Below are 25,205 nucleotides of genomic sequence, written 5' to 3' on the forward strand. Positions count from 1 at the left end.
GGCCTGACAAGATGAAGAATACACCGTTCTTTTGAATATTTCTTTAATATTACATTTAAATATTCTCTTTAAATACAGTATTATCACAATGTCAAGGACCTAAAAGGGGAAAAATAAAAGTGTTTTCAGAGAAACATACAAGCTTTGGATTCACATTGAGAATACTACCTGTGTACAATATGAGAAAGGAATTTTAATAAGTCATTTATCTAGGCCTCAACTGAGCTGAGTGGGACTGAAGCTCTTTGCTTCTGTGATAAAAGGCCTCGCTTTTCTGGCAACCGTGCTTCTGTCCACCTCAGGTAGCACCAAAAATGAGATAGACTAGGTTGTAGAAAAGGCCCCTTGACAAGACAGGTCTGCTAAATGTTAATATTTAGCATTTTAATGCTTGGGATCAGTGTTAGGATTGAAGTTAGTGAAGCGATAAGACTTCTATTAAGGAACTAGTTTTTCGAAAAATAAAGTGTCTTGGGGGTTGGCAATGAATTTAAGTAGATTCAGACTTTTGATTTGATCCCAGAGGCTAATGTGTCTCACTGCTCAGCTAGAATCCACATTCTTGATTCGGCTGGATCCTTCCTAAAGAGGGAATGCATAAAGTTGACTCCCCTTCCACATGAACTTTCAGAATGATTCTTTTTTCCAGAGTAAAACTCCCAACTAAGCTTCAGTCTCGCATCTGAGGGTGCCCAGTCTAGGAAGGGAGAAACTGGGTTTGGGGCAGCACGTAGAGCTCAGACACCGCAGACTCTCATCTGTTTAGTGAGACTGGAGTTGGGGAGAGGTAAGAATCTATGTACTTAACTGCCTTGCCTCCCCTCAGAACAGGAATGAACAAGAGGCAGAAGGGGTTAAAAGGGATGTCTGCTAAGTACAGGGCCTCTCTGGCTCAGTTTAAACGCAGTTGGAACGCAGTGGCAACAGCAATGAAGACTGCTTTAGACACTGGTGCCTTGGTCGCCCACGGGAAAAGGCTTTTGTGAGCAACGTAGGAAGTTCTCTCCCTCACCCCAGTCTCTTTTGTCCATTTTGTTCTTTCCTGCTAATAAGCCACACCAGAAGCGAGGCATTGTGGAAAGGATACTACCCGGTAATGGTACCATTTGCTACAAAAAATTTAGAAAAATTTTGAGTGGTATAAAAAGCAGCAGGGCCTGGCACGTAAGTTGGACCTAAGAGAAATAACTATATTCCCTGTGATAGAAGAACGGAAGGAGTCTCACTGTATGAATCTCAGTGGTTATAGTCAAAAGCTGGAATTATTTGTATCTTGGGAGAGGTATGTGGTATTTAAGGATGTTCGCCTTCCTTTTTTCATGTGTCATCAAGATGGCCTAATAAGCATCTGCCAATCTAGTGGGCAGGGGCAGCGGGCGTGAACTGGAATAGTATTAGAACTCTCTACCCCTGTACGGCCAAGAAGGACCAGACAGGAGGTAGATACGAAACAAAACAAACAAAAACTAGTTGGTGACAAACTAGTTGCCACATCCTACATTCCATTAAAGCTTGAATCTCCCAAAGAAGGGGAACAATAATCCAGGGCAAAAAAGCAAGCATGGCACAAAGAAAAGTCGTCTTTTCCCACAGCAGCTGCTCTGCTGCCTCCTTTGGACACAGTTACTGCTGCATATATGCCTCCCCTGGGATGGCTGAGCCCGGGCTTACAGCTTCCTGCCAACTGGCCGGGCGGGGGGGCACACTGCAGCCTTGGGCCCTTAGACCAATCCCCAGCCAAACTGCTCCTCTTCTTCAAAGGAAAATATAGAGGAGGGGGAAAACCAAGACTCGTGTAACTCTAGTACCTAAAAACAGGAAATTGACAATTCAAGTTACAGACCAGGAGTCCCCAGTGTGGGGAACAGGTCAGGGAACACCAAACATGTCAAATATTAACTTATTTACCAGATAGGGAACCAGGGGGAGGCGGTTCGTTTTTTTTTAGTTCCAGAGATTCTGTACAGAAGCAGAGACCTTTCCATCCTCTCTAGACTGGCGTGGGTGATTATTTCCAATTTATTATGACACACCAATAAGGGACATCAGAGGGACCACAAAGAAAATCAAGCTTGTGCCCCTACCTGGGAACCGGAAGGGGCTTTCGTGCTGTTCGGTGACTGTTCTGGCCCCTGCAGGGGGGAAGCTGCTTGATTACCCAGCTCCTCCTGTGACATCTAGCTCTTCGTTCCGATGGCCCAGAAAGCTCAGTGTTCACTACACAGCTGCCTCTGCGCAGACTTGAGGCCCAGACCAAGCTGGAGCCCATCTCCTTGATTGTTTCCCTTTACGAAATACTTGTACAATCTTTCCCCCCGCCACCCCCCTCCCATTTCCCAAAGACCCCAATAAAATAACATGGGAGCAGCAGGTGCTTCTACAGTTTTGTTTTGAAATGGCGTTAGGTAAAATAGGGAATAAATAGAGAATGGGTAAGAGACAGACGCTCCAGCCCCGCGTCACACTGCCAGGGGAAGTTCCAGTGCAGAATCTTCGGGAGGCCGGTCCTCACTGGGCTGTGAGGACTTGTCCACCCCACAGCCCTCTTCACTGTCCGTGCGAAAGGGGAGGTTGGAGGGGGACCAAGAGGGGCGGAAGTCTTCGTTCTCAGGCTCCTCGGGGCTACAGTCTTCGGGCATGAGCACTTCTAGAGTGGATGACTTCCCCACTTCTGGTTTACAGAGGGCAGCTGGGTCTGTGGAACTGCACGCCACCAGTGAGGTAACAGGGAGAGAGAAGACATTCAGATCCTTCTCCTTGGGGAAAGAAGGTGGGACTTCTTCTGTGCCGGACTCTCCTTTCACCCCCAAGACTGGCCTCTGCTCCACCTGGTAATACACCAGGGGCCCACTGTTCAAGTAGGAGGGGCTGCTCACTGCCGAAGCGGTTGCGTGGTCCGAGTTCTCAGCAAAACACAGAACCGAGGAGCCAGGGGGCAGCTGAGCCTGGATGAGAATGGGGGCGGTGAGGCCCGGGCACAGCTCCTCGGGCACAGCCAGGGGCTCCTCCAGGATGCACACGCCCAGGCTCTCGATGCTGGAGTCCAGGCTGGCGCTGGAGCCGCTGGCGTCTTCCTCCGCCTTGAGCCGCTCCAGTTCCTCCGCGCTCTGCAGGTGCATCACTGCCGTCTCGTTCTCAGCAATGAACTCCTGGAAGTCCTGCGTCTCCGAGCCGTGCGCCCCGGTGAGGCTGCAGGTGGCCGTGGCCGAGGGCTCCTCGTGGAGGGCCAGCGGGCGGCTCACCTGCCTCTTGCTCTCCAGCTCCAGCTTCATGATGGTGTGGAGGTAATGAGTCCGGACCCGGATCGGGTTGAATTCAATGCGCCCAGCCATGTTCCCACAGCCGTCTCGGGAGCAGCCACACGGAAAGGACATGCGATCCACCTGCGAAGGGAACAAAATCGGGAGGCTGAGGCAAGATGGGACCAACAGGTTCAGCCAGGGGGCTAGGAAACGTCTGCTAGCAAATCGAGACTGCTGGGCTTTGCGGTCTTCTCGCAAAAGGAAGAAACCAGCAATTCAAGACGAAATTTTGGGACCGAAGAGATTAAATACTAGGCGTAAGGCACTTGCCACACACCGACACAGCCACTCCTGATTCGATCCCGGGTGCTCCCCCAAGCATACCTGGCGTGATCCCCGAAATGCAGATCCAGGAGTAAGCCCTGAGCACAGCCAGCTGTGGTTCCAAAACCAAAGGAATCATGCAGCATGAGCTAAAGGAGCACTACACTGTTGCAAGGCCACCTGTGTCTGTTATTCGGCAGCTATTAATTAATGTCACTTCAAGGAAGTCCTTTCTCTAGAGCTTTATGTTTTCTCTAACCAAAAAAAAAGATCTAATGTTTATGTCAGAGTTAAAAAAGCTGCAGAAACGTGTGTGCCCCACAGACACCTAGAGATTTTTCTAGGATTCCCCAGCTTTACTCAGAAAAGGCTGGGGCTCAAGCTTATTGCATTCTGCAAGATCTAGTTCAAAGCAAGACATTCTGGAGAAAACTAGGTGTAGAACCTCGATTTGTGAAAGACTATGAGAATGAAGGTTCAAATAGTTACAGCCAATTTTTCATTGCCTGCTTCATATTCCCCTGATCATTGAACAGTCTGGTTCTGTTTTTCTGAGGCCACTCCCATCAGTGCTCAGGGGCTAATCCCAGTGCTGCTTTGAGGGATGGTGCCAGGGGAATCGAACCCAGGTATCCAACAGGGCATGCAAAGCACACACTCCTGATGTCTGAGCTCTCCCCCCAGGCCTGAACACTATGGTTCCGAAACAGTAACCATGGCAACGAATAAGAAAACCAGGGACCTCTGGAAAGGAAGTACCTTCTACCTCTATCTCTTTTATTTCTAGTCGAAACAGGGTGGGAGGAGCTAAAGACTGTGTTAAAAACTGTTAATAAGGACTAGAGATCATACTGCCAGTAAGATGCTTGTCCTGTGTGCATCCAAGGTTCAATCCCTGGTAACCCATGTGGCCTCCTGGACCCCAACCCTGCCACAAAGGATCCCTGACTGCAGAGCCAGGAGTATGTCCTGAGAAGAGTCATGTGTGACCAATAAATTGAAAAAAGGAAAAGAAAAAAAAAACTTAAGCCAAAACCTAAGTACAAATACATAGTATCTTTCCTTTTTTTGGTTGTTTTTTCATTTGGGGGCCACACCCTCTGGTGCTTAGAGTCTACTCCTGGTTCTGTGCTCAGGGATTACTTCTGGCTCTGGTGCTCAGGGCAGCCCATGTGGTGCCAAAATTCAAACGGGCCAGCTGCATGCAAGGCAGGTGCTTTAATTCCTGTCCTTTATCTCTGGCCCTAACATCTTTCTGTTTCATGAATTTACATCTACATTCCTGTTCTTAGAAGACTCCGGTTCTTAGGGGTGCTCTTTGGTCTGTATTTAACAGTCTGGTTCATCATGGGACTTCAGTCAGAAAAATCTGTAGCTAGATCAGCAATAGTACACCAGGTAAGGGGATTTCCTTGCATTCTACTGACCCCGATGCCCCCCATCACTCCTTCCCGGGCCCCCCAAGAAGTGATCTTTGAGCATATAGCAGCCAAAAGTGAGTCCTGGCTGTAGCCCAGAAACCAAAACAAGGAAAAGAAAGGGTAGATGAACATCATAACATCAGTTCAACCACAAGGACCCAGAATCTACATTCCAAATACACAAAGTTGCAGCTGAAATTCATTCTCGGTGATGGTGCTGCTATGTTTGAGTCCTTAAGACTCTTCTTTCAGACCCTTCTTTGTCAGAAGAACAGTCAGGTGGTAATTCTTCTGAATTACGGGATCCAAGAACTATTATAACACTGACAGAGGTACTAAGAGTAACTGTTTGCAAGATACAAACTTGTTCTGCTTCCTTTTATCTCAAAGAACACTGCTACTTCAGGAACAACTACCAATGTTAAACTTACGATCAGGACCTGCCACTTCCTACCCCCCATTTACTAACAGTTGTTGCTTATTGCCCCTGAGAACAGATAATAAACTCAGAGTAGCTCATCGATTTTCTGCAGTTAAGAATCCTATCATGCCTGCATTCTCCCTGGAAAAGGGCTGTGAGAAGCTGGGAGGTTCAGGAATCCACCCGTGAAACCACACCACCAGCCCTGGACTCAAAGGTACCATTTTCAGACCGTTGTGAACTCACCTGGCATTTAATCCCGGCCTGACTACAGGCACATGCCTCTGGGTCACAATACAGTCGGCAGTCACAGCCACACTCTTCCCGTGACAAGCGGATGGCACGAAGTTCCTGCTTCTCCTCCGCGTCGATGCGGTGAACCCCAGAAGCCCTCAGCAGGGCCCGTCGCCGTTTGGTGGGCAGAGGCTGGAGGAAGAAGTAATCATCCACCTCCACATTTTCCACATCGATATCTTCATCTGACACGTCATCTAGTGTCAGGCCATCAGCCTCCACTGACTCCACTGTCCCATTTTTGGTCAACTGCCGACAGACAGGAAGGAAAAGTTAGCCTCTAAAGCAGAGTTTCTCTCAGGCCAGAGCGTGCAGTGGGGAGGGCATTTGATGAAATCCCCAGCCTGTAAACGATGATCTGGAGGTACAGAGAGCTTCATCTTCTTAGAAAGGGGGGGGGGGGAAATGGGTAATTATGGCTATTACAAAAGCTCTCACAGTCTTAGTAATCTGTAGTCGGGAATGGGCGACCTCCCCCTATCTCCCTGTGTTTTCTGGTAGCTTCATAGTCAAGCCCACAAACTGCCTCTGGTACCACACGAGCTCCTTAACGGCTGTGATCCAGAGACTCCCAAATAAATCTCTTGGAAGAGAACAACACAGGATGATACGCCATAGAGAGGCCTCTGGACCCCAAAGTCACCGTCCAGTTAAAAATTACTGTTCTGCAAATGCGGCCATGAGACATCTCATACTCTGTACCACTGATGTAGGAGTAGCACACTAACCCAAACATGAAAGCTTGTAACTATCTCACAGTAATTAATTAAAACAACAACAACAAAACACAGTAGCACACCACATTTTGATGGGGTGTAAAGTAGAAGCAACCCATCTCGGGGAGAGAAGAAAACTATATATATATATATGTGTGTGTGTGTGATGTATAGCACAGTGGTAGGTCGTTTGCCTTGCGTGCAGTTGGCCTGGCTGAGCCGGGTTCGATTCCTCCGCCCCTCTCGGAGAGCCCGGCAAGCTACCAAGAGTATCTCGCCCACACAATAAAGCCTGGCAAGCTACCCATGACATATTCGATATGCCAAACACCGTAACAAGTCTCATGATGGACGTTACTGGGCCCGCTCAAGCAGATCGATGAACAACGGGAGGACAGTGACCCGGTGCTACATACAAGCACACAAGGCTCAACCTTTAATAACATCTTAGTAATCTCTGATACAAGGGCTTAATGGCTCCATGGTAAACAACAATCTGCACACTTTCCTCTAAGATAATTTTTTTGGGATCGTTTTTAGTGGATTATTCATAACAAGCAATATAAAATAAATTATTGAGGTCGTGCTTTGAACGCAGGGTTTGGAAGTCAGGGTGGAAACATTCGAAATATGGTGGTAGGTAGGTGTAACAGAGTGGGATTAGTGTTGGAATATTAAATGTAACAAATTATTGTGAACACCTTTATAAAAATGTAGCACTGTCCTCCCTTGTTCACTGATTTGCTCAAGCCAGCACCAGCAACATCTCACAACAAACTATGAGACTTGTTGTTACTGTTTTTGGCATATCGAATATGCCACGGGTAGCTTGCCAGGCTTAGTGCAGGCGAGATACTCTCGGTAGCTTGCCGGGCTCTCCGAGAAGGGCGAAGGAATCGAACCCGGCTTGGCCACGCTCAAGGCAAATGCCTTACCCGCTGTGCTATCGCTCCAGCCCTCTGAATAATATTCACTCCTAGACATCTGCTTTCCCAACTTAAGCCTCATTTGCCCTTACTTGCCCCAAAAGCAGGGTCCTGACAAGGGACTGAATGGACCCAGGGCAGCTGTGAGCTACTCTGGCATCAAAATGGGTGAGGCCGAAGCGCCAGAATACTCAGCTATAAGTCAAGAGCATGGTCGTGGCCAAGCTCTGTCATGCCTCAAAAGAGGTAACTGGATAAGGAGGAAGACTAACCTGTCCCGAGGACTGTGGTCTGGAATATATAGTGAGATGTCTTCAGGAAGAACCAAACTTTAAGCTTGATCTATCTCTTACTGTGCTCATACAAAATGCCATTGCTAGAAATACTAGAAGTAAATGTACTACAACTATTTAAGAAGAAATATATCTTTTCTTTTTTTAAAAAATTTGTTGTTGGGGCTGGAGTGATAGCACAGTGGGCAGGGCGTTTGCCTTGCACGTGGCCCGACCCGGGTTCGATTCCCAGCATCCCATATGGTCCCCCAAGCACAGCCAAGAGTAATTCCTGAGTGCATGAACCAGGAGTAACCCCTGTGCATCGTTGGGTGTGACCCAAAAAGAAAAAAATATTGTTTTGGGGCCACACCCGGTGATGATCAGGGGTTACTCCTGGCGGTGTTCGGGGGACCATAAGGGATGCTGGGGATTGAACCTAGGTCAGCCACGTGCAAGGCAAATGCCCCAACCACTGTACGTCCTCCTCTGGCCCCGTCCTTTCTCCTTTCTAATCTTTGTTTTTTAGTTTTTGTGCTCAGGTGACCATACAGGATGCCGGTAATCATATGCAAGTGCCTTACTGTTGTATCATCTATCTTTTCAGTCCCTCTCTTTCTGTTGTTTTTTGTTTGGAGTCACACCTAAACAGTGCTCAGGGTTTATGCCAGGCTCAGGGAGCATATGGGGTTCTGGGGATTGAATCCGGGTCAGGTGCATGCAAGGCAAGCACCCTACCCACTGTATTCTCTCTCCAGCTTTCTGATATATATATTTTTTAAATCTGATTTTAGGGAAAAGCTGAGAGGTAGGATGGCATCTATAATCTGAATATACCATCTAAAGGTAGAATCTGGGTTCTCAGCCTAAGAGGGATTGAGAGTCTTTAAAAAGGAACTCAAAGGGAGAGGACAGATTGAAGGCAACAGGTGCTGCATGGATTCTGAAAACTCACCAGAAAAATTCAAGTAAAGGAAATGAGTTCTGATCATCTCCAAGACCCTGCAAGGATGAGAGCCAAGCAAGTGGAGGGTTTGGCTTATTTCATCAGACCAGAGAGGTGCAGGTAAAGGAACGACTCCTGGGAGAAATGTGATGCAACAGCCCCGGGTAACAAGCTACATACCTGTTTGCTTGGGGGAGGGGAAGAAGGGATGGGAAGATGAGGAGAGAAATCAAGGGATGCTTCTCAGGACTCCCAGATCTATGATTTCTATATCAGCAGGCCAACCGCAAGGGCCTTTCCACAGCCCTTAGGACTGCTTCTTTTGCAGCAGTGGCCTCCGCCTAATGCCCTCCCCCCGACCGTCTTCAAAGTAAAGTGATGAGAGATGCGACAGGAAGAAACCCGTGTAGATAAGAATGTGATGGGTCGGAAAATTTCCTAAGCTGGAGCATGTGGGAGTCCTGGCTTCAATTCCCGGCACAGCATGGTCAGTCCCCTGCTCGTCACCAGAAGTAGCCCTATCTACCAATGGACGCGGCTCAAACAAAAGTCATGGCTGAGATAGTACTCCCGATCAGTGAGAAAAAAGAATCTTTGAGGAACTGGGCCAACTTTGTTTTTTAAGAAAAGTGAAAGGGGCTGGAGCGATAGTGCAGCGGGTAGGGCGTTTGCCTTGCGCGCGTCAGACCCAGGTTCGATTCCCAGCATCCTATATGGTCCCCCGAGCACCGCCGGGTGTAATTCCTGAGTGCAAAACCAGGAGTAATCCCTGTGCATCGCCAGGTGTGACCCCCCCCAAAAAAGCAACAAATAAATAAAAAATAAAAATTTAATAATTTAAAAAAGTGAAATAGGGCTTGCTCTTCAAAAGTCCGTGTTCTCACCTGGACACGTATCCTGCTTGCTTGTCTCTGTTTCTTTACTTGCCTACTTCCACTCCGGAGAAGCCTCTGTTCTCTCGTGAACACACACTTCTCCTTTTTTTTTCTCCCCTCACATCTTTCTAAGTAAGTTTCAAAACTTTCTTGCTTTTCCAAAACAAGAAGAAAAAATATAGACAAATTAAAAAAAAAAAAGTGGAAATCTAAGATAATAGAATAATCATAGGTAGCTACAGAAAACCAGTTTTTCCCCCTTTTTTCACTTCTGGTGGCAGCCCCAAAGAGAACAAATATGAGATGGCATATGGAGACGGGGGGAGCAGAACAAATGCTGCTTTTTCTGGAGAATGCTAAAGTAGGAGAAATTTCTATGTGAAGGAGTCACGGCGAAGGCAGAATCGAAGTTTTGGTCCATTTCTTTTGTGCTGCACTAGGCAATGCTTAGGAGCTGCTCGCAGCATGGTGTGCAGGGGCTGCTTCCTGTGCTTGGGGATCCAGTGGTCCCATGAATTCGGTCCTCAGCTTCACAGAGGCAAGGGAAGTGCTATCCCAATGAACCGCATCCCGGCCCAAGACATTTCTCTTGACACGCAAAGATGTATCAGATGCCACCACTGGGGCCACAGAGAGAGTTCAACAGGCTGAGCACGTGTTTTGCACGTGGAGGCCCCAGTTTGATTACTGACATTATGTGGTCCCTGGAGCACTGCCAGGAGCCACCCCCAGCACCAAGCTGGGTATGGCCCAGAAGAGGAAAAAATGCCATCACTGCCTCACCAATCGGTGTAGCAGGTACCCTGCACCTCATCCAAGAGGAGGGGGGAGGCAGCACAGAATGGGATGACATCCTATTTTGACCAACTATTCCCCTATGAGACTTAGGAGAGCCTTCTTCTAGGAAAAGGGAAGAAAGCCTGCATGGCAGACGAGGAGTGTTTGTTTGCCCAGCTGTTGCTATAGCAGCAGAAAGGTGATAGGGTCACGGATGGAATTCCTTGGAAGACAGGAAGCCTGCACATCATTCTGGCTGGAAAAACAGGTGTATGGAGTTGGCTAAGGGGAGGAGATCTTACAGTATCAGGAGGAAGAAAATGAGATCTGCTGAGCCTGATCTACTGAGCCCTCAGCCACCGGCTCATCACTCCACCCCAAACTGGCAAGTCTCACTGGAATTTCTCACACGACCCTGGAAATAAGACTGCTGCTCATTTTTATATGGGTCATGCTCTCGGGGTTAGCACTTTTCCCCTGCACCACTCCCCACCACGCGTGGGCGCTCTCTCTCTCTCTCTCTCTCTCTCTCTCGCTCTCTCGCTCTCTCGCTCTCTCTCTGGTCTGATCTAAAGCAGTGTTCCTCAAATTTGGACCAGGCCATTCCCCGAGGCTAATGTTCTGAACTGGTGGAGACTGACTGGAATGACAAATGCTGCTAATACTGCAAACGGAGAGATGCAAGGAGCCATCTGAGATGGTCTTCAGCCTGCCCTGCTCGCCTCCTAAATGAAAAGGGACGAGCTCGGGCAGCGCCAGAGGGCAGACCCAGTCTCCTGCCACTAACAACGTGAGATAACTGTTTGCCGATGCTGAGGCTGATACGTAGAAGACTCCACAGCTAGACACGGCAGAGGTAACACAAACAGCGAACTCCTGAGAGCATCCAAGATCCAGAACTGTTCTGCGCATCAGAGCCAAGGACAGGCATCTGACAAGAGGCCCTACACTGTGCTCCCCACTGCCTGACCCGAGAGTCTTTAGGCACTCACGTCCTCAAGGGAAAACCACCTACGAGAAGGACGAGGAAGCCATTTTGTTGTCTGCACACACACTACTAGAGACAGTAAGACGGGTGTCTCAGACTGAAATCTGAATCTAAATCACAGACATCTCATAGAAAAATGTAAAATCTCTCTATGCCAAAGAAAACAATCAAGTCAAAACAAAATTCAGTGGACCTAGATGGTTCCCACTTGACTGCCAGATCCCTGCCACCCCGTAGGCACCTTCATCTTCTTGGCGTGGAGTTTCTCCTCCTTCAGATGCTCACGAAGAATCTCCCGATGGTTCACCTCCTGCTCTTGAGCAAACTCACACAGGGTGTAGCTTCGCACAGAGTTATGGCGCTGGGCCATGCCCAGCGAGCTGCCACCCTGGCTGGGCACACTGGTGAAACCCTGGCGCCGGGCAAAGTAGTACACCGTCACCTGGTCGAAGCGAACATTCTTCCTCCGCAGCTGCTTCTGCCGCTTCAGGATGGATGTGGCTGAGAAGAGAGCACAGAGCAGTGAGGTAAAGCATGGAGGCCTGCCTGGGGACCTCAGCTTGCCCGGCTCTCAGCTCTTCTCCAAGTGCTCCCTGGAGACACACAGATCTCTGGTCCTCCAGCCGTCAACTGCAGTAGGAGGGGATCAGGAACCTGAGGTAGTCCACACCGGGCTGACTTTACCCAAACACTCTCTTTAGAACATCTGCTGGGAAGATCTCTAGGTAATCCTTCAAGGCTATAATAAGCTCTTCAGACTCACTTTTCATTCAGTAGTTATTAGCTGCAAGTGGCACTTTAAGTTTCGGTAAAGGAAAATTGAAAACTCAGCTCCTCAGTTACACTAATCACATTTACATAATCAACAATCTCATATGACTACCATCTAAGAGTTTGTTTTTGGGCCACACCCAGCATTGCTCAGGGTTCGCTCTTGGGGCGAACAGGGCCCGGCAGATCATATGGGTGCTAGGGACTGAGTCTGGGTAAGCCATGTGCAAGGTAAATGCCCTACCTGCACTGCTGGACTACCACTTGGGCCTCATACAAGACATTTTTTTTTAAATTTTTAATAGTGAGACATCATGAGGTACAGTTGCAGACTTACACATTTTTGTGCTTGGGTTTCAATTATACAATGATCAAATACCCATCCCTCCCACCAGTGCCCATTTCCCACCACCACAGATCCCAGTATCCCTCCCACCCCCCATCCCCCCCCATCCCACCCTGCCTCTGTGGCAGGGCATTCCCTTTTGTTCTCTCTCTCTTATTAGGTGTTTTGGTTTGCAAAAGAGGCAATGGGTGACAATCATGTTTAGTCTGTAGTCTACTTTCCACATGCTTCTCCCATCCTGGGAGGATCCTCCCAACACACTTTATTTGGTGTTCCCTTCTCTATCTGAGCTCCCTTTTCACCCTAGTATGTGTGGTTGGCCTCCAAGTCATGGAGTAAAATTCCTGGTACTAATCTCGGCCAATCTTGTGTGTTAGTCTCCTATTGTGTTATTTTATGTTCCCCAGATGAATGCAATCTTTCTATGTCTATCCCTTTCTTTCTGAGTCATTTCGCTTAACATGATACTTTCCATGTAGTACCACTATACAAGACATTTTTAACACAACAAAATTCTATCAGACTACACTGACCTATACAGAAGGCAAGCTTTTTCTGAGAAGGGCCAGACAGTAAATATATTAGGCTTTTTTTTTTTTTAAAGATCTCTCTTGCAATTATTACTCCTGTCCACCACTGAGCATGAAAGTAATCAGACAATAAGTGTGGCAGCATTCTGATAAAATTTATTTATAAAAACAGGCAGTAGGTGGGGTGGGGGGGGATATTATCCATGGTGGTGGAAAATGGGCACTGGTGGAGGGATGGGTATGTGATCATAGTATGACCGAAACCCAAGCACAAAGATTTGTATATCTACAACTGTACCTCATGGTGCTTCACTAATAAAAAAAAAATAGTTTAAAAAAAAAACAGGCAGTAGGTTAGATAAGTAAGCCCTGATTTATCCTGCCAGAAGTTATTTCTGGGCCAAGCATGGAGCTGAGCGCAAGGAAACGTACCTTGCATGTGCGAGGTCCTGGGTTCCATTTCCAGAACCACGAAAATAAGTTAAAGTTCTTTCCAAGAACTATTGAGTCATGAAGTAGCGATAGCACAGCGGTAGGGCGTTTGCCTTGCACGCAGCCAACATGGCCGACCCGAGTTCGATTCCTCCGCCCCTCTCGGAGAGCCCGGCAAGCTACCGAGAGTATCTCGCCCGCACGGCAGAGCCTGGCAAGCTCCCCGTGACGTATTCGATATGCCAGACACAGTAACAACAAAGTCTCCAATGGAGACGTTACTGGGCCCGCTCGAGCAAATCGATGATCAACGGGAGGGCCTTTACTTTACTTTTTATTGAGTCATAATAATTAATATATCTAGAGTTGTCCATCTGTCCCTGCGGCAACACTTAAGTTCTGCTGCAATTACAATTTTGCGGAATTCGGAATTACTCCTGAAATTTTTTAATTCAACCCATCCCGCACGCACCAATCCCAGCATACATAAAATGAGCTAGAATAAATAAGACTTCAGCCTATGATCTGAGAGCAATGGGGTACTTTAAACAAGACTGGACAGAGAGCAGCGAAGAGGCTGATGAAGGGTAAATCCCTAAACTAGCTGGAAGAAAGATCTCAAGACCCAGAAGGGGTCCTGCTGGGGTGTGGGGTCAGAGGGTGCTGGGGGGGTTATGTGTAGGCGGGGAGGGCAGCACACTCACGTGTAAAGCTGGCAGTTGTCGGAGGATTGAGGCTGTCGCAGCTGTCAGCACTGTCACTGCTAGAGATCTCATCGTCAGAGTTGGAAACTGATGAGCCCACATCCACATCATCGAACTTCCTCTTGAGACTCGAGCCCGTGAATGCATCCATTGGTTTCAAGGGGGTTTCCTTGGGGAGCCCACTACGTTGGCCCCAAAGCCCCTGCTCACCACCGGCTAGTCAGGTGCGTTAGCATTCTGCCCAGGGGAAAAGAGGAATCAGCAAGCCTGAACGCAGAGAGCCCTCACCCCCACCTACACACGCACTCCTCCAGCTGACGCAGAGACCCAAGCTGGTCGTGACATCTGGCCTCTCAAGACTAGATCACTACTTCTGCAGCCAGCATTCTTCTACTTCTGTTCTCCCTCACCGTCCAACCTTTTAGAATAACGAGATGCAAAGAGGCAGCACCTTTCCCAGGGGAGTTAAGGCCTTTGGTTCCAAGCCAGCTGGGCTCTAGGCTTCATTAGCCTGGAGAAAGCAGCAGCAGCTCCTCTGGTCACCAGGAGAGCTCTCCAAGGGGCAACAGGAGGGACCGGGGATCAGAGGCAGAATTAGGTTGCCTAAATGTAGACTAGATCCAATTATTTTTCCTAGGGAAAATATAGCCTGGCATTTCCCAAAGAGTGCATACATAAAGAAGATATCCGTATTAAAATAGACTCCAGATACATAAACTGCTTCTGGAAGACCTCAGAGAAGTTTCGAATCGGAATGAGTACGGGGCTAAGTGGCAGGGAACACAGGATTCAGGATTTCACACACGCGCTGACTATAGCCTTGAGTTTCCAGAGTATTTAAAGAACAGTGATCCTTGTAACACACTTTGAGAAATGCTGCTTTTGACTCTCAATTTCAAAGTGTATCCAGATCTTCACAAGTATAAAGTGTCCCACTGAGGCTCCCAAAAAGGTCCAATTTAATTCGAAAGAATAGACTGCAGATTAGAATCTGCACTGGATTCAAAACCCAGAATCTTCTCCAACGTCATACTGCTCCAAAAAACAGGGCCCAGCCACTTTATCATCCTTCACTGTGCAAGGAAACTTAGCTCTGAATCTTCGTCCTATATAAAGACACTAAAGCAAGGGGGGAAAAAAGCCAGCAAAAGTGACAAATCACTTGAGTCACATCAAGACAGCAGTGCTCGGGCTGGAGCAATAGCACAGTGGGTAGGGCATTTGCCTTGCACACGGCTGACCCGGGTTCAATTCCCAGCATCCCAGATGGTCCCCCGAGCATCGCCAGGAGTAATTCCTGAGTGCATGAGCCAGGAGGAACCCCTGTGCATCGCCAGGTGTGACGCGCAAAAAAAAAAAAAAAAAGACAGCAGTGCTTTCAACCTGCTGACACCAAAAAGTCTTAAGACGGTCCATTTCCCAGGTACGAATCTTTCTCTTTTGGTCTCGGATCTTAAGTTCCCATGGATCTGAATCTCCATCAGCAGCAGAAATGCTGTCAAGGGTTAGAGCCACATGCAGCGAGAGGAAGCCTGCCCTGCTCTGCCTCACTCTTGCCAGCAGCTCCCCAGACTATGATCTCACTAGTTGCTAATTATGCAGAAGGAATAACAACATTGCCCAGAAAGACAGGGCTGCATGACTGCCGAGCAGCCACCCAGAATATACTGTAGTGGCGAGAGGTGCCTGCTATAGGGCTCTTGTTCCCAACTGTCCCTTGAAAGCCATTTGCCTGCTGTGAGACCAGCTCTCCAGCCAACCAGATCTACCAAGAATTTGAGAGAAGATACTGTCTTATTTATTTATTTTTCCAAATTGCATCAAAATTTCGCACTCGAGTCACAAATGAACTTAAGAAATCCCTTAGCCACCCTAAGCCTCAGACCAGCATCTTCTTGAAACAAATCTGGCCAGGGAGGGGGAAAAAAGGAATAAAGGAATTGATAAGAATTGTGATTAAATCATACAGCTAATCCCCAAGTATCAGTTTTGTTCTTGAGGTTTCTCAGCGTACTGTCCATCAGAGGTCACATTCCCAGGACGTGTAAAAAAGGAGAGGAGGAGGAGGGCCAGCGCGACAGCAGAGGGCAGAGTGCTCGCCTTACACAGCCCACCTGGATCTGATCCCTGGCACCCTTATAGCACCCCCCCCCATGCCCACCAGGAGTGATCCCTGAGTGCAGAGCCAGGAGTAGGCCCTGAGTACCACTGGGTAGGGCCCTCCACAACACCCCCCACCTCCAATATAAGAGGGGCAGAGCTCGATAGGCCGAGCACTTGCCTCGCCTGTGGGAGGCCTGAGTCACCCAACACCATCAGGAATGACTCCCAAGCACAGTGCCACCTGCAAACCCTCACATTTTAAAAGAATGAGGGGAGTCTCAGACTTTTTAATGGGTTAAGAGTTTGGAGGGGCATAAAGGTGTCTACTAATGGGGGCCACAGCAACAGTATAGTGGGTGAGGCACTTGCTTTGTATGCATAGGACCTGGGTTCAATCCCCAGCACCCCTTATGGTCTCTGCACTTCTGCCAGTGATCCCTGAGTGCAGAGCCAGGAGTAAGGCCTGAGCATCACTGGGGCAAGAAATCAGTAATCACAGTCCATTTTTAGAGGTCAGGTAACCTCTGCGTCTGAGAACTCATACGGATGGGATTTTCAAAATAAGAGAAAATGTTGATGACTGAATTAAATCTTTCCCTCTCCACCTAGAACCCTTAAGAAAAAAACCACACGTAAAATTAGATGGAGGCAAACATCTGCTCTCTCAGAAAGGCTTTAAATTCAGCTTCAGTTTTAACTAAGATCCGGTTGCTGCTGCTGCTACTACTAGGAACGAGGCCTGTTGGTTTGTTTTTTGATTTTTTTTGGGGGGAGGGGCTTTTTTTTAGCGGGAAGCACTCAGGCATTTAGGACTGTAAGCACATTTGTGAAACTCCTTTCAGCCCAGCATGCGGCTGGGTCTGGTCCCAAATCATCTTTGGTAGTGGAAGTCTCCAGTTTTAACCCCATTGCCCTCAGGGGTATCATTTTGGTGTGCTACGATGCAGCACATTTGTTCACTGCTTCTCCCACTCTCCTTTGCCCTTTTCCCCTGCCTTCCCACCTCCACTTTGGGAGCAGGTAAGGAAGGGAGGTCGGGAAGAAGCAAAGAGGACGGCCAGAGGTTTAGTGCAGTGCTTTCGGGCACTTGCATTGCACAGGGCAACCTGGGTTGGATCCCCAGGATCTCATATGGTCCCCTGAGCACTATCAGGAATGATTCCTAAGCACAAAGCCAGGAGTAAGCCCAGAGCATCATACCACGTAGCCCCCAACAAACCAAACAAAAAGCAAACAGGAAAAAAAGAAATCAAGCTTAAGAGAAAAATCTGAATCTGTCTCCGTGTGTAAATGTATCCCTTAGCTCCTTCGTCTTCCTTAGGATCTGTGAGCAACACTACCCCTGACATTAAGATCAAAAATTCATCTAGTCTGTTTAATTTTCAACCTAGCTCTCCATTCTCCAGCTCCCTGCCGAGAAATTGACTTGTTTGGTAAAGATGTTTGGGAGAAGCCACCAAGGACAAACCACCCCTCGAACTTCCAGGATGCCTGAAGAGATCTTTCTTTGCACTAGCAAAAACCAGAATAGGTTCCACACTCTCCAGTTCAAGTCAACTCTTCAAGACACAATTCGAATCAGTCATTCCCACCTCTCCCAACTGTACACTAGCAGAGGATCAATGCCTGAGTTCAAGAGAAACTCATGAATTATACCCCAAGCCTGAAGAGAAATAATCAAAGTGAGCCTAGAAATGCAGGTCATAACTGACAGATAACAGCCAAAGTAACCAACGTGAACAACAAATGCTTTTGGACAAAATAAGACAAACCTCCATAAAAGCTTTTAAATGCCAGCAAAATGAAAATGTCAGGACTATACTTCCTGGCTACATGCCTTATGGTCCTTCCTCAAGGGTTTCTAGCTTGAGCATTCCCCAAAGGTATATGAAATAATTCTAATCGCCAGAGTACACAGAGGATTATTAGGCCAACACCAAGTAAAATAGATGGAGATCGTGTGTATTTATTGCTAGAGCTAAACCTTTTCAGGCTGTGAGAATTCCTCTAGCACCCCTCCCTGGCTGCCCCTCCCCCAAAAGCACGAGCAAGAAGGACTGGCATGAAGAGGTAGGAATTACAACGAAATACATACGTATTTGTAAAGTAATTAAAGTTTCCATCTTAAATGAGTCCAAAATAATTAGGTACACACCTCAAGGGAGAAAACATCTCTGCTGTACTGGAACTCAACTTCTGCTAAAGGTCAAGGGACCAAAATCCCTAAATCTGTATCAAGGTTACAGGAGAACAGGCTTTGCGGCTGAGCATGAGGGTAAACCTGAATAGATGACCTGTCCTCTGGGGCAAGAGACAGGAGGGAGGTCGGGTGCTGGCCTTGAAGGCTGCTACCTAGGTCGGATTCCTGGCATCCCAAATGGTCCCTCAAGCCAGGAAGGGTCCTTGAGTGCAGAGCCAGGAGTTAAACCCTGAGCACTGCTGGGTGTGGCCCCCAGACCAGAGGACAACAAAAATGACCTGTCCCATTTCTCTTTTTACAGGGTACTGTGGTTCACTGGCGGTGCGCGCTGTGGATCTGTGAGTCCTCGTGATTTACTCTGGGGACCGTGAACTTACAAAGTGCTCGAGTGAAAACACCCTCCGGTGTAAACCAGGTGTTTGTGGGGGCCCTCCTCCAACCCTCGCCCCCTGCTCTGCGCCCGCTCGCTGACCAAAGGTCAAGACTCGGCCCCCGCTACCTCGCCCACGATCCGCGGGGGAGACACAAATCTCTGATGCTGCAGGGACGAACCACCAACTCTCCCTGTGCAAGTCTGACACAGGCCACCACCTCCCTCCGACTCGGGGATGCGCGAGATGGACAGCCGGGAAGAGCGGGGTCCGAACGGGCCGTGGATTTACCTGGGGCTGAAAACCGTAGGACAAGGGGACACTGGGCCCCGCGGGGACAACTTCTACCATTGCCCACGGAAGAACGGCTTGTCGGACACACAGCCACTCTCCACCCCTCTACAAGGATGCATCAAGACCGGGACCCCCAAAAGCATGAATGCAGGGCAGGCGGTCGGCGGCGGCGTGCTGGGGCCTGTGAAAAAGGATCGCGCTGGCACCGGGCGAGGACGCTTTCGCTTTCCCCCCGGGAGGCAGCGGGGGGCGCGGGCCGAGCATCCCCCTCGCCCCCCGGGGTCCGTCCCCGCCCGGCCTGGCGCATCCCCGCCCGGCGGCGGCGGCGGCGGCGCCTCCTCGCCCCGTCCCCGCGAGCCCCCCGCCCCGCCCGGCATCACCTCCGCTCCCCTCCGAACTCGACCCTCCTCCTCCTCCTGCTCCTGCTCCTCCTCCTCCTGGGGGCTTCCAGGCGGCCCCAGCGGTCGCCGCGCGCCGCCCCCCGCGGGCCGCGGCTCCCACGCCCCGGCCGCCCCCGCCGGCCTCCCCGCCCCCCGGCCGAGCCCTCGCCCCGCGCCGCCCGGCGCTGGCCACTCCCCCGCGCCCAGCCGGGCCGGGCCGGGCCGGGCCGCGGCGGCCCCCTCCGCCCGCACCCCCAGGCCCATTACCGGCCCCGCCGCAGCTGCCTCCTCCCGAGACGGTCGCGGCCGCCCCCGGCTGCTGCCGCCGCCGCCGCCCCGGCCCGGCCCGGGCGGGAAGGGAGGGCGAGAGCGCGGCCCGGGGAGTCCTGGGGCGGCGGGCGCACGGGGAGGCCGGGCGGGCGGGCGGGCGGGCGGGCCGGCAGGCGGCGGCGGGCGGGCGGCTCCGGCAACGCGGGGCCCCGGCGGCAGCCGCCCAGAACCGCCCCGGCGCCGGCTAACAATAGGCTCCGGCCGCAGCGCTCCGGCTCTTATAGGCGCCGGCACGTCCGGCCCGGGCCGCGGGGCAGGCTGGGAAATGGAGTCCGCGCGCCGCCCGCCCCGCGCCCCGCGGCTTGCCGGGAGTTGGAGGCGCGACCCGCCCCCGAGGCAGCGCCGGGGCCGACCCGAGGCGGGGCGCCAGGGGGCACGCGGAGGGCGGCTCGGGGGCGAGGGTCCGGCCGGACCCGCCCGTCCCTGGGCCCGGGGCCCCTCGCCCCCGCCGAGGAGCGCGGACCCCGCGGCTGGCACGCAGCCCGCCCGCGGGAGGGAGGGAGGCGGGCGGGAGCATCCCTGCTGGGTACCCGGGTGTCGGGGGCGCGGACTGCGGGGAGGCCCCGGACCCAGCGTTTCCCCGGGTCTCGCGTCTTCCCGGCTTTGAAGTGGGAGGGAGGCGAGGACCCGCTTTCAAAACCAAGTTGCGGGGCTGGAGCGAGAGCACCGCGGGGAGGGCGTGTGCCTGGCACGCGGCCCGACCCGGGTTTGATTCCCAGCATCCCACAGGGTCCCCCGAGCACCGCCGGGAGTCGTTCCTGAGTGCACGAGCCGGGGGGAACCCCTGTGCATCCCGGGTGTGACCCAAAAAAAGCCAATCAATACATAAAAACGAAGTTGTGGGGCTGGAGCGATAGCACAGTGGGTTCGATTCCCAGCATCCCATAGGGTCCCCCCGAGCACCGCCAGGAGTGATTCCTGAGTGCACGATCCGGGAGGAACCCCTGTGCATCCCGGGTGTGACCCAAAAAAGCCAACCAATACATAAAAACGAAGTTGTGGGGCTGGAGCGATAGCACAGTGGGTTCGATTCCCAGCATCCCATAGGGTCCCCCCCGAGCACCGCCAGGAGTGATTCCTGAGTGCATGAGCCAGGAGCAACCCCTGTGCATCGCCGGCTGTGACCCAAAAAAGCCAATTAAAAAAAAAATTAAAACGAAGATGTGGGGCTGGAGTGATAGCACAGTGGGTTCGATTCCCAGCATCCCATAGGGTCCCCTGCACATCGCTGGGTGTGACCCAAAAAGCAAAAATTAAATAAAAACGAAGTTGTATGACGTTGAGTGTCATGTGCAGGAAGGTCAGCCTTGCCTTTCCCGGCTCAGAAGACAGGCGCATTCCCTGGCCTCACAACCACTCCAGTCGTGCCATCTGTTCCCCAATCCCCCCCTTCCACAAGCCCCCTTAACTCTGCAGCTCACCGGGCTCCACAGGACAGCCGGCCACAGAGTCAGCTCCTCTATTTGCTCCACTGGCCCTTGACTACAAACTCCCCCTAACCGTGTCCCTAAGCGGGTGTTTCCCTCTAGTCTCGATGCCCTTGTCTTACATATCTCTGTGTTTGCCACCAGATTTATATGTCTTCCAGTCTTTCCTGACAGCAAGAAATGGTTCTGTTCACTGTGTCCTCAGCACTTAGTACAAAGCCTGGTATTTGACCTTTAGGAGTTCAGTAGATATTTACTGGCTATTCACTGATGGAGGATGGCTGAGTTAAAACTCAGATAAGGCTCTTTCCAAAGCCAGGTTCAAGTGCAAACAAGATACTACTACTGCAGCAGCCCTACTGATTATCGAGCCATCTCAGTTTTAGAACTCAGAGAAGTTGGGTTCAGAAGGTGCGTGAGCACCACAACTCAGTGAGCGAACACATGAGAGCATGTGTGCAAGAATAAACCCCACAAGCACCATGGCTGAACGTGCAAGCACAACCTAGTGTGTGTGACCTCTGGTCACAGCATCAAAAATGGCAACGAAGGGAAGGGAAGTGAGGGACAATGAGAGAGATTGGGCGACTGAGAAAAAAATGCCAAGAATTCTAGTCCTCTCCCCTAAGTGACATGGGACCCCAAGAAGCTAAGAAACAATGAATTTTTAAAATGAAATGCAGATCACACAAAATATCGATTCTTAGGGCGACAAGCATGAGTAATTTCCCTATTGGCTGAAATTTAGGTATGATAGAACATGGGATCAAAAGTTTGTATCCATGGCCAGAGTACAGCATACAGAGCACAGTCAGTAGGGTGCTTGACTTGCACACAGCTGATTCAAATTTGATCCCTAGACCCTACTATGGTCCTCTGAGTCTCACCAGGAGCCTCATCTAAGAGCTGAGCCAGGAATAAGCCCTGAGCACTGCTGGGTGTGGCCCAAAACAAAAAAGATTATCCTGGGGCCATATCACCCGAACATAAACCCCAACTCTACTCACTAGTGGTCTGACCCTTAGCAAAATATTTAACTTCCTCATCTGCAAAAATTTATGTATGGCATGCAGTTCTGTGAAGAGTAAAATATTTTTAACCTCAGTGCTGTGTAAATGTTCATGATTCTATTTTTCTTGAATGCACAAAAACAAACTAGAAGAGGGATGGGACCAGAGCAATCTGTAAAATCAGCAAATTTAGCAACAAAACAGATACACAAGAGTGAAGCCTAAAGGTTATGTTGACCAGGCTAAAAATGTCTCATAAGACCACACATGCAGAATTTGAACTGTCGGAATAATTTGTCAGGGTACCATCAACTTCAGTGCCTACTTTCTTGACATAAAACTATTATAGACGTTAAGGGACCTTGCATGTGTTCAACTCCAGTTCAATCTCCAGCACCACACATGATCTTCTGAGCACCACTAGGAGTGATCCCTGAGAAGAAAGTCAGGTGATGGCCCTATGCACTAGCAGGTGGGGCTCCAAATCAAGCAAAAACAACCCAATCTCTAAGATAGGATCTGATTTGGTAATAAGCTCTAGATCTCTCAAAAGATCAAGCGGACTTCTAAAATCACATTATCATGGTTACTTTTTCACCGTATTTCACTGATGCTCACTGGACAAGTTACTACAATGGTGCCAGTTTGCCAGTAGTAACCACAGTTTTGCTTCTCACCTAAGCAGGGTGTCTGGAGGCATATGAAGCTAAAGCCTAGTAGAAAGGAAGTGCAAATATTAATATGTAAAACAAAAATCGAATTTCCAATTCTAAATGCTACTTTGTTCTAGACCATGCTATGAAATAAATATTTCATGCTATAAAACAAGTCCTATGTACAGGTTCCTCTGTTCTGAAGCAAAACAACGTGCAGTGAAAACATCCTTGATGGGTTAATGTTCATCATCAACCAGGATTTTTTTCATATCAACTCTGTAACAAACAATATTGGATGAAATCACCTTACTGCAGGGCTGCTGCTGTTTGAGCCAATTCAAAATACACAAATTACAGATGGGTGGTTTGTTTTTAGACCAAGACATTAAAGTGGAATAGGAAAACATCTGACCAAGAATAGCAGTCACAGATGGAAACAAAAGTCAGATGTCATGGCCCACAAGTAGAGATCATTGTGGTCACCAGTATCTCGGGGGTCAGGGATGTGGCTGAGTTAAATGCATTCCCTGAATATGTACTGTTGTGTTTAATCCCTAGCACAACCAGAATAAAATAAAAAATAGTCCTGAGTTCAAGTAAATTGTTTCATTATTCTTTTTAGTCTTCTTCAAAACCATGAGTATCTCCATTTAAAAAAAAAAAAGTTTTAGGGCTACACCCAGTTGCGTTCAGGACTTACTCCTAACACTGCACTTAGGCATTATTCTTGGCAGGGCACAGGGGACCATATGTGATGCCAGGTATTGAACCACTGGGTGTGGTCCAAACCCTTCCCACCAGCCCCAAAATGATCTTCACTCTTTTCACTTTCTACTGAATTCTTTTTTCTGTGAGGGAAAGCTGATGGGACCCAGATCACCTGTGCCAAAGACTGGCTTGACTTTCCTTCAAAGAGCAATTTCATTGAAGCCCGAGTTCACAGCTCCCTGAGAAATCGGGTGGCAGGGATCAGTCTCCACAACGTGCATAACAAGTCAAGTTCATGCATAACTTGACAGCTGCCTCATGGGACTGGTGGGATGTGAGTATCTGTGCCCTGTGGGTGCTTGCAGCGGACTTTACTAGTCTCAACCATGTCAGGCATTTTGCCAAGTGCTGGTGGCCAAGGTGAGTAGAGCAGAGAGGTGGAAGACTCGATTCTCTTCTACCTTCCTTGCTCCCAACCTTACCAAATCATCGGCAACATATGTATTACATATATACCCTATTGAAAAAGTAAACCACAGCTGAAGGGATAGTACAATGGCTAAGGAACTTGCCTTGAGTGAGGCTGACCTGCCTGGTATCCATGAGTGACCCCGCCCACCCCCCTAGTAATTTCTGAGCATCACTGCATGTGGCCAAAAGCCAGAAGAAAAGAAAAAGTAAAACAGATTTGAGAAGTAGAGAGCAAGGGAGTTTCAAGTTTGAATAATACGCACCAAGGATGAGGCCTAAGAGATAGTACAGTAAGGTGCTTGCTTTGCATGCGACTGGTCATGGGTTCAATTCCAAGCACCCCAGCACCGCCAGGAGTGATTCTTGATTTTTTTAATTTTTTGCTTTTGGGGTCACACCCAGCGATGCTCAGGGGTTATTCCTGGCTCTGCACTCAGGAATTACTCCTGGCGGTGCTTGGGGGACCCTATGGGATGCCGGGGATCGAACCCAGGTCGGCCGCATGCAAGGCAAACACCCTACCCGCTGTGCTATCGCTCCGGCCCCAGGAGTGATTCTTGAGCACAGAGCTAGGAAGACACCTTAGCACCACCAGATATGACACCAAAAAAACAAAAAATAAATTAAAAAGCACAAAGGAGGTAAATGATAATCTGAATCAAAGTTATAAAGAAGCTAGGAAAGATGTTAGCTAAATCCTTAATGAAAAATAAGACATTAGGGGCTGGAGAGATAGCACAGTGGGTAGGGCATTTGCCTTGCATGCGGCTGACCCAGGTTCGATTCCCAGCATCCCATATGGTCCCCTGAGCACCGCCAGGAATAACCCCTGTGCATCACCAGGTGTGACCCAGAAAAAGAAAAAAAAAAAGACACTGGGAGTCAGGAGACAAAAAAATTTGCAGTGAATGAGGAATACCACCTCTTATGTAAAATGAATATTTAAACTTCCATCATGTTATTACTCATTTTCCAAATCCCATATAATGCAAAACAGTGCAAAAATATAGTAACTAGTATTTTTTTTAAATAGCAAGTTCCTTTCTAATTGACATTAATCCAATTTGAAATTTTAATTCATGTACACCTTTAATTTCTGAATAAGAGTACAAATGATGGATTTGGTTGCAATTTTGCATGGTCATGTGAATAGACTTATTCACATGAATAACAGGGGAATACATAATGAATAAGAGGAAACCTGAATGGCAAAGTGGAGGAAGGATTGAGATAAAAAAAAAAAAGGGTGATCTGGAAATAATTGGAAGTT

At 49.3% G+C, this 25,205-nt stretch overlaps 1 protein-coding gene across 1 annotated transcript; it reads right to left on the reverse strand.

The window, feature by feature from the left end:
- Window positions 1-16: 16 nt before the first annotated feature.
- CSRNP2 (cysteine and serine rich nuclear protein 2) lies at window positions 17-19,050 on the reverse strand. Its single transcript, XM_056120219.1, has 5 exons — window positions 18,951-19,050; window positions 13,986-14,222; window positions 11,444-11,703; window positions 5,655-5,951; window positions 17-3,383 (listed from the first exon to the last, which is right to left on the reverse strand). Exons 2-5 carry the CDS (start codon window positions 14,134-14,136, stop codon window positions 2,460-2,462), a joined length of 1,632 nt encoding a protein of 543 aa, XP_055976194.1. The 5' UTR covers window positions 14,137-14,222; window positions 18,951-19,050; the 3' UTR covers window positions 17-2,459.
- Between the last annotated feature and the right edge of the window lie 6,155 nt (window positions 19,051-25,205).

The sequence above is a fragment of the Sorex fumeus genome, unplaced genomic scaffold (assembly GCF_029834395.1).
Source record: "Sorex fumeus unplaced genomic scaffold, SorFum_2.1 ptg000042l, whole genome shotgun sequence".
NCBI classification, from domain to species: domain Eukaryota; kingdom Metazoa; phylum Chordata; class Mammalia; order Eulipotyphla; family Soricidae; genus Sorex; species Sorex fumeus.

Coding starts and splice junctions, on each gene's coding strand:
- CSRNP2 (XM_056120219.1), bottom strand. CDS start 14,136: ATGGATGCATTCACGGGCTCGAGTCTCAAGAGGAAGTTCGATGATGTG. Junction 5,952..11,443: donor TCCACGCCAAGAAGATGAAG/GTGCCTACGGGG, acceptor GTCTGTCGGCAG/TTGACCAAAAATGGGACAGT. Junction 3,384..5,654: donor AGGCCGGGATTAAATGCCAG/GTGAGTTCACAA, acceptor TTCCCTTCGCAG/GTGGATCGCATGTCCTTTCC.